General features: G+C 38.9%; 1 protein-coding gene across 2 annotated transcripts in view; it reads right to left on the bottom strand.

Moving 5' to 3' along the window:
• The window catches only part of Antxr2 (ANTXR cell adhesion molecule 2), a 127,925-nt gene that overhangs the window by 50,781 nt on the left and 60,531 nt on the right, over positions 1-16,613 (bottom strand). For both annotated transcript variants that reach the window (XM_021210426.2, XM_021210425.2), the window contains exons 13-16: positions 7,699-7,740; positions 6,780-6,875; positions 1,259-1,423; positions 953-1,033 (exon numbers count right to left, since the gene is read on the bottom strand). In XM_021210426.2, the coding sequence (XP_021066085.1) occupies positions 953-1,033; positions 1,259-1,423; positions 6,780-6,875; positions 7,699-7,740 (384 nt within the window). The remainder of the gene's footprint in view (positions 1-952; positions 1,034-1,258; positions 1,424-6,779; positions 6,876-7,698; positions 7,741-16,613) is intronic.

Raw genomic sequence — 16,613 nt, forward strand, 5'->3', positions numbered from 1 at the left:
TAAGTTGATAGAAGTAAAACAACAACAACAAAAATTAATACATTTAAAATTCTTTTAAACATTTAAACACCAAGTTAAAACATAGCTAATGCTAAGTGCAGCTTGGCTTTGCAGCACAAATGTGAATTTGACAGATGACTCCATAGTTTTCAAGAGCAGCACGCCAGGCCTAAATGTGGAAGCCAAACTCCTCCGAGGTATGCAGGGTGTTCTCCTCAGTAGGAAAGGAAGAGCTGCGCACACACCAGGAGAGCAGCCTGCTAGCATCGTGAACAGCACTGGGCCCCTTAACCAGACCCACCACTGTGGCATATGAGGAGGCTCTGAACAACTTTCCTAAAATTGTAGCACTAGGAAATGGTGCACATTATTCGGAAAAATACAAAGAGCAGAATAATTCTAGACAGATTTCTAAAATGAGAGCTTGAAGTGGAGTCCTTGGTAAGGAAAAGGCATACATGCAGCGCACCTGTAAGGTTACGCATCTCAATACCACTACCACAGATTTTCTGCTTCAAGCCTTCAGGACACCTTGACATATTTCAGAAACCAGACTGTGACCACTACCATTAAAGGCAGGGAACAGGTTTATACCTAAGGAAACCGGTTCTGAGGTGGTTTCTCCAGATCTCACTGCTACAAATGCTAGAAGACAAGACTTCAAATGCTAATTCCCAGTCAGTTTCTTCCAAAGGAAACTATCTCAGAACGCATGCCTTCAAAGTCAAATACCGAAGCAATGAGCGTGCTTATGACTTTAATTATCTGGAAAGGCAGTGGTATGAAATTGGCTTGAAAAAATGCATTCTGAAAACACAGAACTTAGCAAGCACCCTGTGTCATGAACACGCAGCGGTCAGCATCATTTCTATCCTGCATGTCAACAGGAAGTTTTAAATTACTTTCGTTATAGGCCCCGCCCCTAGCCACCTTTTCTCGAGAGATCACATACCTCATCGCCTTCCTGGGGTCTCATCAAGGACACCCGGTCATACTGCTTCTTGATCAAAGCCCAGAGTGCATCCAGACGACCCTGAAGAGACATTGGACCTGTAATCTTGGCTAGCTTCATTTTGTAAATCAACTAAGCAGGTAAATAAATACAAAAACGTAAAGACTTGTGCTAAGAAAATATACAGCATAAAAATGGATGTCTGCTATTTTATGGACCTTAGTCTTTCTCGGGGGACAGGAGAGACCGTAAAAGTGAAGGCCCCATTAGGTTTCAACGATAACACACAAAAACGCAGACACGTACCTTGATTGGCGCGTACCACTTTGTCTGAGGGGCCTGGTACGTGGGCTTGGGTCGAGGTGGTCTAGATGGGATGGGTATCTCTTCTTCAGGGATCATCACCACAGCATTTTTTGCTTTCTCTAGCCTTGCACCTTCCTCAGTAGATCCCTTATCTCCCCAGCGGACCTTTAAAATGAAGGAGGCACTGCTGTCAATCAAATTGTCCCAGAGGAGCAAACTCTTACACTGCCCACAGTCCTTTAATTCACCAGTCCAGTGTAAGAAGATAAATTGGTATACTAACTTCAGCTACTTTTCTTCTGAATTTTAATGGGTTCCTTACCACTCATTTTTTTTTCTGTATGCTTGGGTATATATGTGCATGTTCAAGTGTGGACATATGTGTGTGGATGCCAAGGGTCAGCTTCAGGTGTAAATTACTCAGGTGCCCTCCATCCTGGATTTTGAGACAAGGTTAATCATAGGGACCTGAAGCTAGCCCATTAGGCTGGGCTGGCTGGACAGGACAGTCCAGGGGTCGTCCACCATTGGTTTTTGGGTTTTTTGTTTGTTTGTTTGTTTGTTTGTTTGAATGTAAAGAATGCATGTGTATTTTCTTTTTCCTTGTAGTTCTTTTTATGTTAATTTTTTATTAGATATTTTCTTCATTTACATTTCCAATGCTATCCCCTTTCCTTGTTTCCTCTCTGAAAGTCCCCTATACCCTCCCCCTGCTCCCCAACCCACCCACTCCAGCTTCCTGGCCCTGGCATTCCCCTGTACAGGAGCATATAATCTTCGCAAGACCAAGGGCCTCTCCTCCCTAATGCAAGATAACTTCAAAAATATGACATCAGTTAAATCTTGTGCAAAGGCCTTTCCACCACTTCAAATATGGAGACAATTTTTGGTGTACGTAGAAAATGCAAGACTATAGGGTTCAGTTCCACCATGAGGGATGTAAGGTGGTAATGGTAGCATTTATTCAGTGTGTTCATGTTTATTTAATCCATAAAAATTGCAAAGAAATATATATTATATGTTTTCCTCCAAGATAATTGAACTGTGGCATAAGTTATGCAATGTGCTCAAAGCCACCACAGGTTTGTACTGACAAGGGTAAGGATTTGGATGTAAGCAATTGGAAATGAGTGAAGAAGTTTTACATGATTTTTGAGTTGTATGAAGTTATATTACATAAAATAAGTACTCTTTAAAATTTTTTTCATAATATTTGGATGATTTACAAAGAATAAATTTCCAGTTACAACATTTTACTTGCCAACGTAGCTTTGTGTCTTTGGTTCTTTTGCTTATCTGAATACAGTCCTTTAATAAGCAAATTCCTTTTTTCAATTTTTTAATAAATATTTTCTTTATTTGCATTTTAAATGTTATCCCCTCTCCTAGTTTCCCCTCCGAAAATCCCCAATCCCTTTCCCCCAACCCCTGCTCCCAAACCCACCCACTCTCACTTCCTGACCTAGCATTCCCTACTAGCATAGAACCTTCACAGGACCAAGGGCCTCTCCTCCCACTGATGACCAACAAGGCCATCCTCTGCTACATATGCAGCTAGAGCCATAAGTCCCACCAATGTGTTTTCTTTGGTTGGTGGTTTAGTCCCAGGGAGCTCTGGGGGTACTGGTTAGTTCATATTGTTGTTCCTCCTACAGGGTTGCAATCCCCTTCATCTCCTTGGGTCCTTTCTCTGGCTCCTCCATTGGGGACCCTGTGTAATAAGCAAACCCTTAACTGAGAGACATGACTTGGATAATTCTGTTTGGCAAGGGAGACACACAGACCATTATGGAATCCCACAAATTTTAGGTAATTTCATTCTCTGGGAAGTCTTGCCTTTGACCAAAACCATGGGGATTTGGGTTATTACTTTTCTTGACTTTTCAGTAAACAGAAAAGAAGAGGCAAATAAGAGACCAACAGTATATGACTGTGAAGTGGTCTCTGGAGGAGTTTATCCAAGCAGGAGCACTGGGAGAATCCCAGGACATTACCAAAGAGGAGACAACAGGCAGAAAATATGAAGAGAAACTAAGATGAATCCATGCCAGGGAAAGAAGGTGTCCAAAGTTACTAAGCTGAACTGCCGAGTCAGAAGATGCAAGGCTACTTTCATAGGAGGAACTATGCACAGCTTTTTGATAAAGCCATTGAGACATTTTTACCTCTGCCACCCCTTGTTTATTACACTCATAGACTAGTTGTTTTTTTTTTTTTTATTTCAAGTGGATCCGGTTGAGTTATTAAAATATATTTGTATCTTTCAGTGTGACCAATGACAAGAATGTTCATTATGAGGTTGTTAAATTACATTGAAACATATTAAACCTTTAGATCTAGATAGTGGATCTTCCTTGTGGAGCTTTTTTCCTTTAAAAAAAAAAAATCCCCCCCCCTTTTTTTTTTCAAATAAGTCCTTGTCTAGATAAGCTAACACTGGGAATAAAATGTTTGGACACAACTAATTGCACTTAAAACTCTACAATGAGGATGCATTTCCTGCAGCTGTAACTTCACAACTTTATGGAATAAAAGGAGAGAGAACAAGAGACAAGATTGTCTAGTGAACACAACTCAGAGAAACAATCTAGACTAGTGCAGTGAGTAGATAAAATTTAGAGTCACGTAGAAAAGGTGGATTAAACACAAATAGCTCCTAAGCCTAACTTTCACAGAGGAAACCATAGACCTTGTGACAATGAGGATCAAATCTCGCTGAAACCATTAGAAAGAAAGAAAGAAAGAAAGAAAGAAAGAAAGAAAGAAAGAAAGAAAGAAAGAAAGAAAGAAAGAAAGAAAAAGAAAGAAAAGAAAAGAAAAGAAAAGAAAAGAAAAGAAAAGAAGGATAAACTGGATTTCATCCAACGTGGCATGCCGAGGCTCTGATGACTGTACACGTGGCCCTCAGGAATGGAGACCTAAAGAGATTTAATAAGTTTGCCATCTTTGTTTCACGAAAGAGCTTCTGAGTTATAATCAATCACCACAAAACACAAAGCGCGCTCAATCTCAGGGTCTAAAAACTAGAAGACACCCTGTAGAAGTTTCTTCCAACTCCACAAAGGAATTAGTGTGTGTGTGTGTGTGTGTGTGTGTGTGTGTGTGTGTGTGTGTAAATCTTAATATTTTGAGTGGACACATTGAGGTGGCCTAAAAGTAAGGGAGAAAGAAGAGCAAAAATAAATTGCTAGAGAAGTCTTAGCAGAGTCGGTATCCCTGGCCTCCTTTTATTACGGAGGAGATGCATAAGTACCAGCTTCAGAGATGACTTCTTCCCGTCACACTTGGCTTTCGTCCTCAACAGTGAGTTTCGTAACTTCCAGAGTACATTTGCATCACTAAGAGTCTAGATTATGAAGGAGCAGTTTCATAATTTAAAAAAAAAAAAAGTCAGTTTCACCCAAGTGACCCAAGTGAGGCCTGTCTGTGGCAGTAAGTGGGTTTGCTGCGCTAACAGATATCATAAAGCTCAGCTCTGGCTTTCTGCAAACTCCATCCCAAAAGGTTTAAAAAAGCATTTAATTTAAAAGAGTGGGATCTGTAGAAGCAGCAACAACAACAACAACAACAACAACAAGTATCAGATTTGACTGACTAGAACCTGAGCGCTGAAGCTTTGTTCTGCAATTCTGATGACCTCAGACCTTCTGTGATTTACTTTCTCCAGCTCGAGCGCTTGGCAGGGGTGAACGGGCTTGATTTTCCCACTCTGGTTTTAAATTCACATTGGATAAATTTTAATAATACTTAATTCTCAATTCAGCTTATTGTGTGTATTCATATATTGAATTTCATTGTAAATATCTGTGGGGTGGTTTTTTTATCATTTTAAAATCCGTTATCATTCAATTTATCATTGCATCAATAGAATAGTGCATTAATGTGGCCAAACTATACAAGATTCACGGACACAGACTCAATGAAAGTTGGCTCATTCTTCTTTTAAAAATTTTCTACAACTGATATGGGAGGACAGGTGATGCAACTTCACACTCTGGAATTCAAGGACTCTTGAACTTTGGCTTACAGGGTGCTGGGAAGCATGCATGTACTTTCTTGAGCATAAAGAAACTGCTGCAGTTTGGATATGGAAAGTCCCCAAAGGACACATGTATTAACGTCTTGGTCATCAGTAAGGCTCTTTCGGAAGGTGACAGCACCTATAAGAGGTGTGCCCAGAAGGAGGTCTAAGGCCTTTGTAAGCTGGGCCTGTAGCAGGTGACAGCAGGGCATTTTTCCTCTTGCTTCTTACCTGCCCATGGTCAGCCTGGACACAGGTCCAGAACCAGGGAGGCTTACGAACCCTAGGTTAGAACTCCAAGCCAAAATAAAATTCCTTCTTTGTAAGTTGGTTTATCTAAAGTGTTTGTAGCACAAGCCTACTAATACAGAAACTCACAATGGATCCTTTTGCTCAGGAACCATTCACAGGCTCATGTTACTCTTTTCTTCAGAAATAATCTCCATCTTTGGACTACTGGACTAACAAAAAAAAAAAATAGTTCAACATAAATGATCTGAAGTATTAACTGGGATAGTTGGTAACTGGTAAGTAAGAGCTGTTAAATTTTTAAATGTGCCTCTTCTGTATTTGTGATGAAGTCATATCCATGGTGTTGAACATTGCAAAAGTGAATTTCCTCAAATAGTAACTAACTGTTAGGTCTTTTCAAAGAAGAGCATTGTTGCGACTGTAAATGACTGACATTTTTAAAGTTGATGTTCCATGGAGTATTTTTTTCCAAAGCAGTGAGGAAACCCATAACTATTTTTATCCTTAGCATTCATAAATCTTATCAATGCAGTCCTTTGATTGATGGAGCCTGCTGTTCTTCACCAGCTCTGGACATGGTTAGGATGCTTCCACAGAGAAGAAATGTACACAGAGAGGACCTAATGCTGACTAAAGAGGGATGCAATTATAATAAGCATGGTGTCAGTGGCTCGAGAATCCTATAAATGTATACTTAGATCAGTGCTCTCTCATGCTTTAAGAGACCAACCTCCAGCTGGAGAGAGTACCCAGGGAGCTGAAGGGGTCTGCAACCCTATAGGTGGAACAACAATATGAACTAGCCAGTACCACCAGAGCTCGTGTCTCTAGCTGCATATGTAGCAGAAGATGGCCTAGTCAGCCATCTTTGGGAAGAGAGGCCCCTTGGTCTTGCAAACTTTATATGACTCAGCACAGGGGAAGGCCAGGGCCAAGAAGTGGGAGTGGGCGGGGCAGTGGTGGCACACACCTTTAATCCCAGCACTCAGGAGGCAGAGGCAGGTGGATTTCTGAGTTCGAGACCAGCCTGATCTACAGAGTGAATTCCAGGACAGCCAGGGCTACACAGAGAAACCCTGTCTCAGAAAAAAAAGACAAAAACAAAAACAAACAAACAAAAGAAGTGGAAATGGGTAGGTAGGGGAGCAGGGCAGAGGGAGGGTATAGGGGACTTTCGGGATAGCATTTGAAATGTAAATGAAGAAAATATAACTAATAAAAAATTGAAAAGAAAAAAAAGAGACCAACCTCCATCCTTTTAATTCCTCCGACCCCTCGACCTCCGTAGTAGGAAGCGTCTACAGTCGGCCACTTCTTGTTGGGCAAAGGTTCTTCCTCCTCCTCCTATGGAGATACAGTTTTTAAAAATGAATCTAATTAATTTATTAAAATGCTGCTTAGTCAGAGGTGGGTCACATTGAGATGTTTTAAATGATTCCATTGTTGTGGGAAAAGGCAAAACTTATATATGGGATGTACGATATGTTTATAATCTCACACAACAATTCAAGTGCTGTTCTACAAGGTATGGTTGATCTTCCCCTTCGTCAGATTCTGTCTGCATCACCCGGTGGCTAACAGAAGTGTGCCTTTTGAACTGAGTATTGTGTGTCTAAAGCAATTATGCTCATCAATTCAAATTCAAAAGGATTATTCAACATGGGGCCACATTTCAATTACTTCCTATTTCTGTATATATGTAACTTTGAAGTATAAAATTTATAATGAAAAGACAACCACTAAAGAAGCCCTGAAAACACACAATAACAAACATCCCTTCCTTTATGCTGCTAGTACAATGACAGCTAACAGAGTGATACAATAGCAATTATCACTCTGAAGAAAGTAATGGCACCTTTCATCAGCCAGATTGGATATTTTAACAATTTTAGAGAAGTGTCATAAGGACCGTTAATACATGATTATAAAACCATATTAAATCCTCATGTACTTTCGATCCTATAACCAGTCTGTCTATGTCTACCCATGAAGGGCCAATTCCCCTAGTACATTAAAGAAATCATAAGATCAGAAGTTGCAGTTGGTTTAATCACAAATCAAAAAGTAGATATTTGGCTGTCACAAAAATAGAATTGGTCTAATTTGGAGTGCTATTTATATATAAAAATAAAACAACCCCATATCCCTTTACCAGGCACTTGCTTACCTCCACTGGTGCAGGAGGTGGTGGGGGAGGATCCTTGATAACCTGTCACAAAATAGAACAAAATAAAATGTAAGGTTCCATGGCATAAGAAAAAGTAAGAGTGTTCAAAACAACGGTTATTGTGGCAACTCCAGAGATGGGGTAAAGATTTATAACAAAATGTTAGCCAAATGAAGCTGACTTAAGGTTATGAAGTCATAGCCATTTTATTAAGAAGGGAGTACTTTTATCTTTACCAACCTGCACATCCAAAGGAAACACTACTGTCAGCAGTTTACTCAGTAAGATCAAAGCCAACCCACATTTCTTCCCAATGTTCCCTTCTAGTGTTCACTCTTTCCAAAAGCAGACTACAAATGGCAGAAGAATCCACAAACCCTTTCTTCTTTCTAGTACCTTCTCCAAATTCTTCCCAGGTCCAATAAGTTCCTTGAAATACTTCTCTACCCTCTCTCTGCCATGAATTTCTGCCTTCTCGAAGTGGATTATAATTTTTATGATATTCACAGGTACCTCTATCTTCCTTCCCAAGAAAGATCAGAGTTCTTAATTTTATCTAGCTTAAAACAAATTCTCCTTGTACATGCCAATACGAGTTTCCTGTGAGCCTTGCCTTCCCTCTGTGTTCCCATCAGAGTGTGACTGGTATAAAATATTCTTTTAAGGATGTAAAGCAGAAGAGCAAGGGGAAAGTCAGAGGGAAAGGGAGATGAATGGGGTGGAAAGATTAAAGAAAATGATGAGGAAAAGGAAAGGAAGGAAGGGAAACAGGAATGAGGGAGGAAAGAGAGAAGGAGGGAGGAACCACAGAAAGAGGAAAGATAAAGAAATAAGAAAAGATTCTTTTTATTCTGTTCTCGCTGTCACAACTCAAAGTCAAGGACTTAGAATTCCATGAACTTTAAAGATGTCAAACACATTTTTCAACTCATGCAAAGTACACACAAACCAAAACTTCAATATTCTAAAAATTCCCTACCTAGTAGTGGTTCCAATTATGTTTGGACAGCTGCAATAGAGAAATTCACTGCTTCATAAAACATCATCTGACTGGCAAGAAACTCATCATTTGAAAGCTTTTTCCCCACACAAAGCCAAAACTTCTCTTTCTAACAGTTTCCACACTTCAGCCCTGGTCTTGGAGCCTGGAAAATGTGTGCAAACAGGTACACATACATACAGAATACACCACACACACACACACACACACACACACACACACACACACACACACACTTTTACTTCCTAATGGAGAGAAATTCCTGGTTTTAGAGGCTAGAATATTTACTGCATTTCTATTTGGAAGCTAAAGACATAACCCATTTTTAATAAAATGGTTATGTTACCTGGATGATTCTGTTCATTTTCTTTAGTATATATTCATGAGTGACTATTCTTATCATAACTACAGTTATATATTCATAACTGTATATATTCATGAGTAACTATTCATATCATAACTATAGTTTCCTTAAGATAAAAATAACATTTTTAAATATGGCTGAGCAATTATACTCAATGGTGTTTGGGGGCAAAGTACTTGGGGCCTCATGCTTCCTTGCCTTTTCTTAGCATTTCAATTGATGGGTTTCAAAGAAAGAACACACAAGATTGGTGGGGGATCTGGTCAGAGAGATAGGGGGTAGAAATTGGAGGGGTGGGGTCAGGGGTGATAGATTTCATCGGAACATATTATAAGTATGTATGACATTCTCAAAAAGTAAAAAGTCATAGAAGGAAAATATTAATACTAATGGCCTTGTTGTTGGTAGTCTACCATTACAATACATTTTCACCAATGGTTATGTGAAATTCTTGTGGTAAAAATTAAATAACTAGCACCTTTGGGTCCCTTTAGCGAGTCTTCATTCTAACCTGTGTTCTTCTAACAGGAGCTTAATCAATCATCCCCCTGAATCAAAATGAATTCAAAGTTCCAATGCACATAGTTCAAATAAAGAAAGTATTGGATTTTATTGAAAGGCTTTGGAATTTGCATCTCTCTTGGTTTTGTCACATGTCCTCTGGAGTTCTCTCACCAGAGAAAAATCAAAATATACCCTTCTCTCCCACTAAGACTTAATATATCTGAGATCACTTTCATTTCATAGTAAAGATTTCAAATCTATTGTTACAGCATGTGCCTCTTGCACGGGCAAATATAATTTAATATAAGTAGAACCTCTGGCTTGATCATACGACCACCCTGAAGATCACTGACCAATCCCATCACTAACTCTTCCTTTTTAATTTCCTAGATGCTCACTAATACAGGAAAAATTGAGTTTCAAATTAAGATCTTTCTGTGAGGCTGCAGAATTAAGAGCAATTACTGCTCTTGCAGAAACCCAGACTCATTTGCCAGAACCGACGTGGTGGCTCACAACCACCCAGAACTCTAGGTCCAGGGGAGCCAATGCCCTCTTTTGATCTCTGTAAACTCTTTTATGCATGTAGCACAATGCATGTACCCAAGCACACATGCACAAACACAAGCACACACATAAAATAATTTTATATTTAAAAAACTCTTTCTGTGGTCACTTCTATCAAACTTAGCCAGGACAAGAGGTACTTTTGTGTGTTTCTGTTTTACTAGAAAGCTTTTATGTTTCACAATCCATATTATGGAAATACCGAGCCTCTTTGGAGTTGATCTACATGACCCACTGTACTCTTGTCAGAGTTCTAAGGTCTCAGTGTGATAGGTAATCAGTCTCCACAGTATTCTGCCTCAATATTCTCTCTACATGTATCTTACTCCAACTAGACTGATAATCCCCCTAATGCCTTAAAATATATGGACATTAGTGTTTTAGGTTATGAGCAAGTTTAAAGTAAAATATTGATAAAAATATGAAATTATACAGAAAGAGCTCCATCATAATAAAATACTGCCAATTTCAATGAAATAGTCATTTTTTTCTCTGTTAACCAATGAAGCTAGAGAACTAGTGGATTGAATAGGAGTAAGGTATACATAAGATCATTCCAATTTTCAACATCTTGCATTAATATTAGGTCCTCTCCAATATGAAAAGGGTTCTAAGAAAATAAAAATACATAATCACAATATTTCTGATATGTCTCTTGTTTCTGTGACTTTGTATAATTATATATCAATGTGTGAGCATGTACCATGTATTCATCTCATTCCAGAAAAGATTCTTTCAGAGGTTATTTCTTCAGACAATATGAAAATATTGATGTGGTGTATGACCAAGTTTAAATTTAGAGAGATGTTGAAGTCTGAAAGTAATAATGAAAATGAAGACTTATGTTCTACTTCAGTCAAGTCTCCATCTGCTGAGTAAAAAGACACACCATTACAACAAATGGTAGGAAGCTTCAGAACAGGACCCAGAACCCCCAGACCCAGGGTTGGACAGGGTTCTTCTTACTAACAGTGTGTATCCTTTCCTTGTGTTGCCCTGTGGTAGACATTCTGTCCTCATGAGCCTGTAAGACTACTCTGCTGATGCCCATTATAAGCAAAGCCAAATAGAAAGCTCTAATTCCAACAATCCCCCCACAAGTATACACAAAGAAAAAAGACAAATTTAAAATTCAAGTCTATCACTTAAAACAATCTACCGCCAAACACTGAGTTTAGTTCCACTACATGCTGCGATACATTCAAAGTAAAGGTTGGAAGACTAAGGAAAAGTGTGTGGTAGACCAGTTGTTTTCTAAGCAGTGTTACTGGGAAATCATACATGCTAGAAAATTAGTTACATGAAGTGTGTGCTAGAGATGAGGTTTACACCATTTCAGAGCATTGCATGTCTGTCTTTAGACCCAGCACTCTTTAGAAATTTCAGGACAAGAAATAAACTAGTTCTCTTATGTTTCAGAATCAGAATATTGCTCTCCATGCTACCATGTGGCCTCCTAAGCAACAAAGGGGAAAGAAAAAGAAAATAATGTGTTGCAAATTGTCCCTAAAGCCAAAAATTGATAGGAGTCTACAAGGAAGCAGTAACCCTGCATGCCAGGAAAATTAGTTTGTAGGGGGAGAAAGAAAACCTTAGTGTGGTCCAAAAGCATTAAAAATAACAGTCGTGAGAAACTCATTCTTACATTAAATAGTGCAAGAGCACATTCACTCCAGAGAAGAATGTATTCATGTACACCATATTTCATGAGAATGTGCAGGTTTTAAAAGGCATAATATTGCCTAGTTGCCAGGATTTTTTCCACTTAGCATCCTTCAGCTCTGTATTGAAAATTCTGGAAAACACTTCCACCACTTTATGAACCATATGGAGAGTTTGAGTCTCCTCCAATTTTTTTTTTCGGTTTGTTATTATCATCATCGGGGTAGTGGGGGATTACATCTTGTCTCCTTAGCTGCTAGAATGAAGATTTCAGTTTGGAGGAGAGCCGATTTCTTAAAAATTAAAAAAAAAAAAAGTTAGCTGCTTCAGGCAACAGTCCTTTTGATCGGCTCATTAACACTTTTCAAATGTTCGAGTGATGTGGGCATTCTTTGCGTGAGGAAATGTCAGCACGGGAGCCTGCAGCCAGCTTGATACAATCATATGTTCTGATACTCAAAAAAAAAAAAAAAGTGAAAGAACTGTCAACATTGAACTGCTTTGGAGTTTTAAAATAAGATACAGTATAATGACTGTAGATAAGTAGTGTTTCAGAAGTAATTTTTGCCAGTAACTACAAGAGAACCATCTAAGTGCTACAAGTCTGCAGACAACGTGGAAAACACTCAGTATTTACAGGATTACACACATACACACACACACACACACACACACACACACAGATATATATATGTCTGTGTGTGTGTATAATACATATAATAAAATATATAAATACATATAATAATACATATATAATACATATATAAAATATATATAATACATATACAAAATATATATAATACATATAATAAAATATATAAATCATTTTCTCTTTTCTCCTTGACAAAACTATGGATGAAGGACAGTGCTTTTTTTTTTTTTATTCTAGAGTACTTAAGCCCTGGGTTCCCTTGGATTTGTACTTGGAAAGTCCTTTTCTGAATCCCTCAGTTGAACACTGAAAATAGTCCAGTTATCTCGTCATTCTTTTCTCTCTTAGCAAATTCAATAGTCTTCAGAGAGTCTTACCTTGAACAACAACAACAACAACAACAAAAACCAGAAGTCAGAAATCTACACAGTAAATACAACCTATAAAAGTCACATGGGACATGGGAAAAACATGTATATCCTGCCAGGAGTTGCGAAAGGTGCTGCTGTCATAGACCAAGAAGAATTTGATACTGTTTCCAAAATGATGCTGTTAGAAAATATCACTGTGGAAGCAATACATCCTAGCATCTATCACACTGTAAGAGGCAACTGAACATAAATCGTTTTAATTAACGGTGCAAGGAAGGCATATTAAAATTTAAATTACTTCTGTTTTATTACACATTCCTCCCAAAATCGGGCTTCTCTGAAAGTAACTCAATAAAGGTACCAGGAGCCCTCCTCAACAATAAAAAGCAAGTGCAATATAGATAGAAGTGTTATTACTTGTAAAGGGAACAGCACAGCTGTTGCTGGCTAAGAAAATTATTCTATAGAGCTCTGGTAGGAAACATGGCCATGAAGTTTAACTTGTAAGTAAATTGTTCTTTCAAAAGGACACTTTTAAGTTGTCACAAACCCTTTCTGTAACATCCTAAGTGCCCTAAAGACAAAATGAATGAATGTAACAGTGTTTCCTTGAGAATGGAGAACTTTGGCTAAGTACACTAGACTAACGCCCAACTGCATTGTTTCCAGCATAATCAACCTTATTTGCAGCTGTGTACCATGCTCATTGACAATAATCCAGAAAGCCTCTGTTTGCCACCTCATTAGCCTTACATCTGTAATTCTGTGGAGTGTTTGGCTATCCCAAATGATACTACTATCTGGCTGTCTTTTCTGCTGTCCTGTTTAGTGAAACAAATCTGCCAGGAACACAACATGTCCTCTAAGCTAAACAGAAATGAAAACATCTACATTTTCTGATAGCTTATTGCCCTGCTGGAGCAGTTCACAAACACTACACAACCTACAGATGACTAACGGTAGGCCTGTTCATCCAGCTTCTTGTAAGAGCTCTCTTGTTAAAATATCAATAGATAAAACCTCCTGGGCCAAATTTCCTCCTGTTTCTGATTCTGTATGAGAGCCAGGCATGCAGAGGACACAACCTGTGGCATTTTCAGTCACAATCACCCTTCCCGGTCATTCTTAAAAAGCACTCCTTAAAATGAATGGCAAGATAGAAAAGTATAAACAGTCACAGAAAGCATGTAGAATGACCAGTCTTTAACAGACTTCTCGGCCTTTTCTTTTGTTTCTGATGCTATACTTGAACAGCCTGGTGAATCTACAGAAACTTTCTCATACTAACAAAAAACCCTCAAATGCCTGGGATTTGGAGTACTTGAATAATATTGAAATTATATTATAGTTATAAATATATATTCATTTGTCAAATGTATTAAAAGTCTGTTACAGGAACAGGCACATTTTTTATTAACTTACTAAATAATGAGTACAAGTAGCAGACATAGAACCAATCATACCAATGAAGTAGGTGTCTTAGTCAGGGTTTCTATTCCTAAAACATCATGACCAAGAGGTAAGTTAGGGAAGAAAGGGTTTATTCAGCTTACACGTCCACATTGCTGCTCATCACCAAAGGAAGTCTGGACCGGAACACACTCAGGGCAGAAACTTGGAGGCAGGAGCTGATGCAGAGGCTATGGGGGTGCTGCTTACTGGCTTGCCTCCCCTGGCTTGCTCAGCCTGCTCTCTTATAGAACTCAGGACTACCAGCCCAGGGATGGCACCACCCACAAGGGGCCCTCCCACCCTTGATCACTCATTGAGAAAATGCCTTATAGCTGGATCTCATGGAGGCATTTCCTCAAGGGAGGCTCCTTTCTCCCTGATAACTCCAGCTTGTGTCAAGTTGACACATGAAACCAGCCAGTGCAGTAGGGATGCATGTAAGATGCTTTTTAGAATTACCTGAACTACAGATGTGTTATAGAAACTGAGTTTTCTAGTGATGACAGTCTTCAAAACTCATAGGATTTTCAGGGACCATAAGCCAATAATGAAGGCAAAGGACAGATTTCCATTATAAGTAGATACAGAGACTTCTTTTCCATACAAATTCATAATCCCTCTGTTGGAAAATGCCCTGTGGGTTGCATACAGTGGCAACTCCATAAGAGCTAAACTGGGTCTACTTCAGATTTTATTACAATGATGAATTCCGATTTGACAGAAGTACTAAACGTGTGTTTTCTATTTATAAGAGACAAGTTTTCAGTGAAAATGAAAGAACCAGGCATGCTGGGTAACAACCACAAATTCCTTCCAGCACAATGTGTTTCCACAGCCAACAGGACTTATTTTATAGCGAGCAACAGAGCGCTCTATTTTAAAGTTGATGTGGGTAGCTACAGACACTACATCTCTCAGTGTCTGTGATGACATTGTTCCAGAAGATGCCCCAGAAGAAGTGTTCACTGAACATTTATTTGTTATTTGATTATGTTTATACCACTGGGGCATATTTACAATGAATAACAATCACAGTGCTTGTTTTCGTGTACTTGCTGAGCTATTATGGAAGATAAATTTTCAATAAATAATCATACTAACTGCTTGCTTATTAAGACATTTACTTACACATCGTCAATAAAATGTACAATTTTATCCTGTGCATTTTGACTAGAATCAGTATAAAATAGTGCAGAGGTAGAGCATCTGATTTTCAGTTGTTCCTGTGTCCTGGGATGAAGCTGGTGCCATTATGGGCCACATGCTAGCTTCTTAGATACCGTGTTTATCTAAGTGTCCCATGCCTGCTAGTCTCTACCGGGCAAAACACCAATCTCTAGCTCTCAGAAGAGTCACAGCACCACAGTGAAATTTGTTAGGTGCTTCTTACAGGTCGTATCATCCTGAAGAACCTGTCCATGCATCCTGCTTTCTGATGATGCTAACAATACATATGCCTTAGACATTTCTAAGAATTATAATCTGACACTATTTTGGTCTCACTCTGAGACAGGAAGTCTATTCAGCACATAAAGCATTTTACATGCTATTTGACAGTTAACCATAATGAACCAAAAATGGTTTATTCTATTTTTATTTTATTACATTTATTTAGTACCATAATAGAAACATGGAAGTCAGAGAACAACTTTGGGGAGTCAGTTATGTGTTCCCACATGTTGGGTTCTTCCAGCTCTTGAACATCAGATCATCATGCTTGTTGGCCATACCTCCTGCTTTCCAAAATCAATAGCCCTAACCAGTCATTTCCAACTTGGGAATATCAGAATCAGTCTAAAGATACAATTATTTCTTATGGTTGCAACCAAGAGTCATAAGAAAAACATGTGGTTTAAAACACTAAGATTTGTGTCCATTCACTCCTGGAGTCAGGAGTTTGAATTGAGTGTAATGGAGTTAAAAGTCAGCTGTGGGCCAGTGGCTTCCTTCTGCAGGCTGCAGGGGAGACTGTCCCCTGCCTGCCCCAGCTTCTGCTCACGTCAGTGTTCCTTATCTTGATGTCTGCCTCGGTACAATCTGTCTCCATTGCGCTGTCTTCCCTCTTTCTGGTTTTCCTCATAAGTGTTATGGTTATGTATAGAGCCCAACTAAACCGCTCAAGACAATCTATCTATTGCAAGAGCCTAAATCATTCAATCCTCAAAGCTCCTCAAGTCTCTCAAGTGAGTGCAAACTTTCTAGAAGACACAGGACACACGTTTGAATGAAGGTCTAATTAAAATCCAAATTGTCTTCTACGGTAGTCTCAGCTTAGCACTTTTCAAAGAATACCACAACACACACACACACACACACACACACACACACACACACACACACACA

This window comes from Mus pahari, chromosome 13 (genome assembly GCF_900095145.1).
Source record: "Mus pahari chromosome 13, PAHARI_EIJ_v1.1, whole genome shotgun sequence".
NCBI lineage: Eukaryota > Metazoa > Chordata > Mammalia > Rodentia > Muridae > Mus > Mus pahari.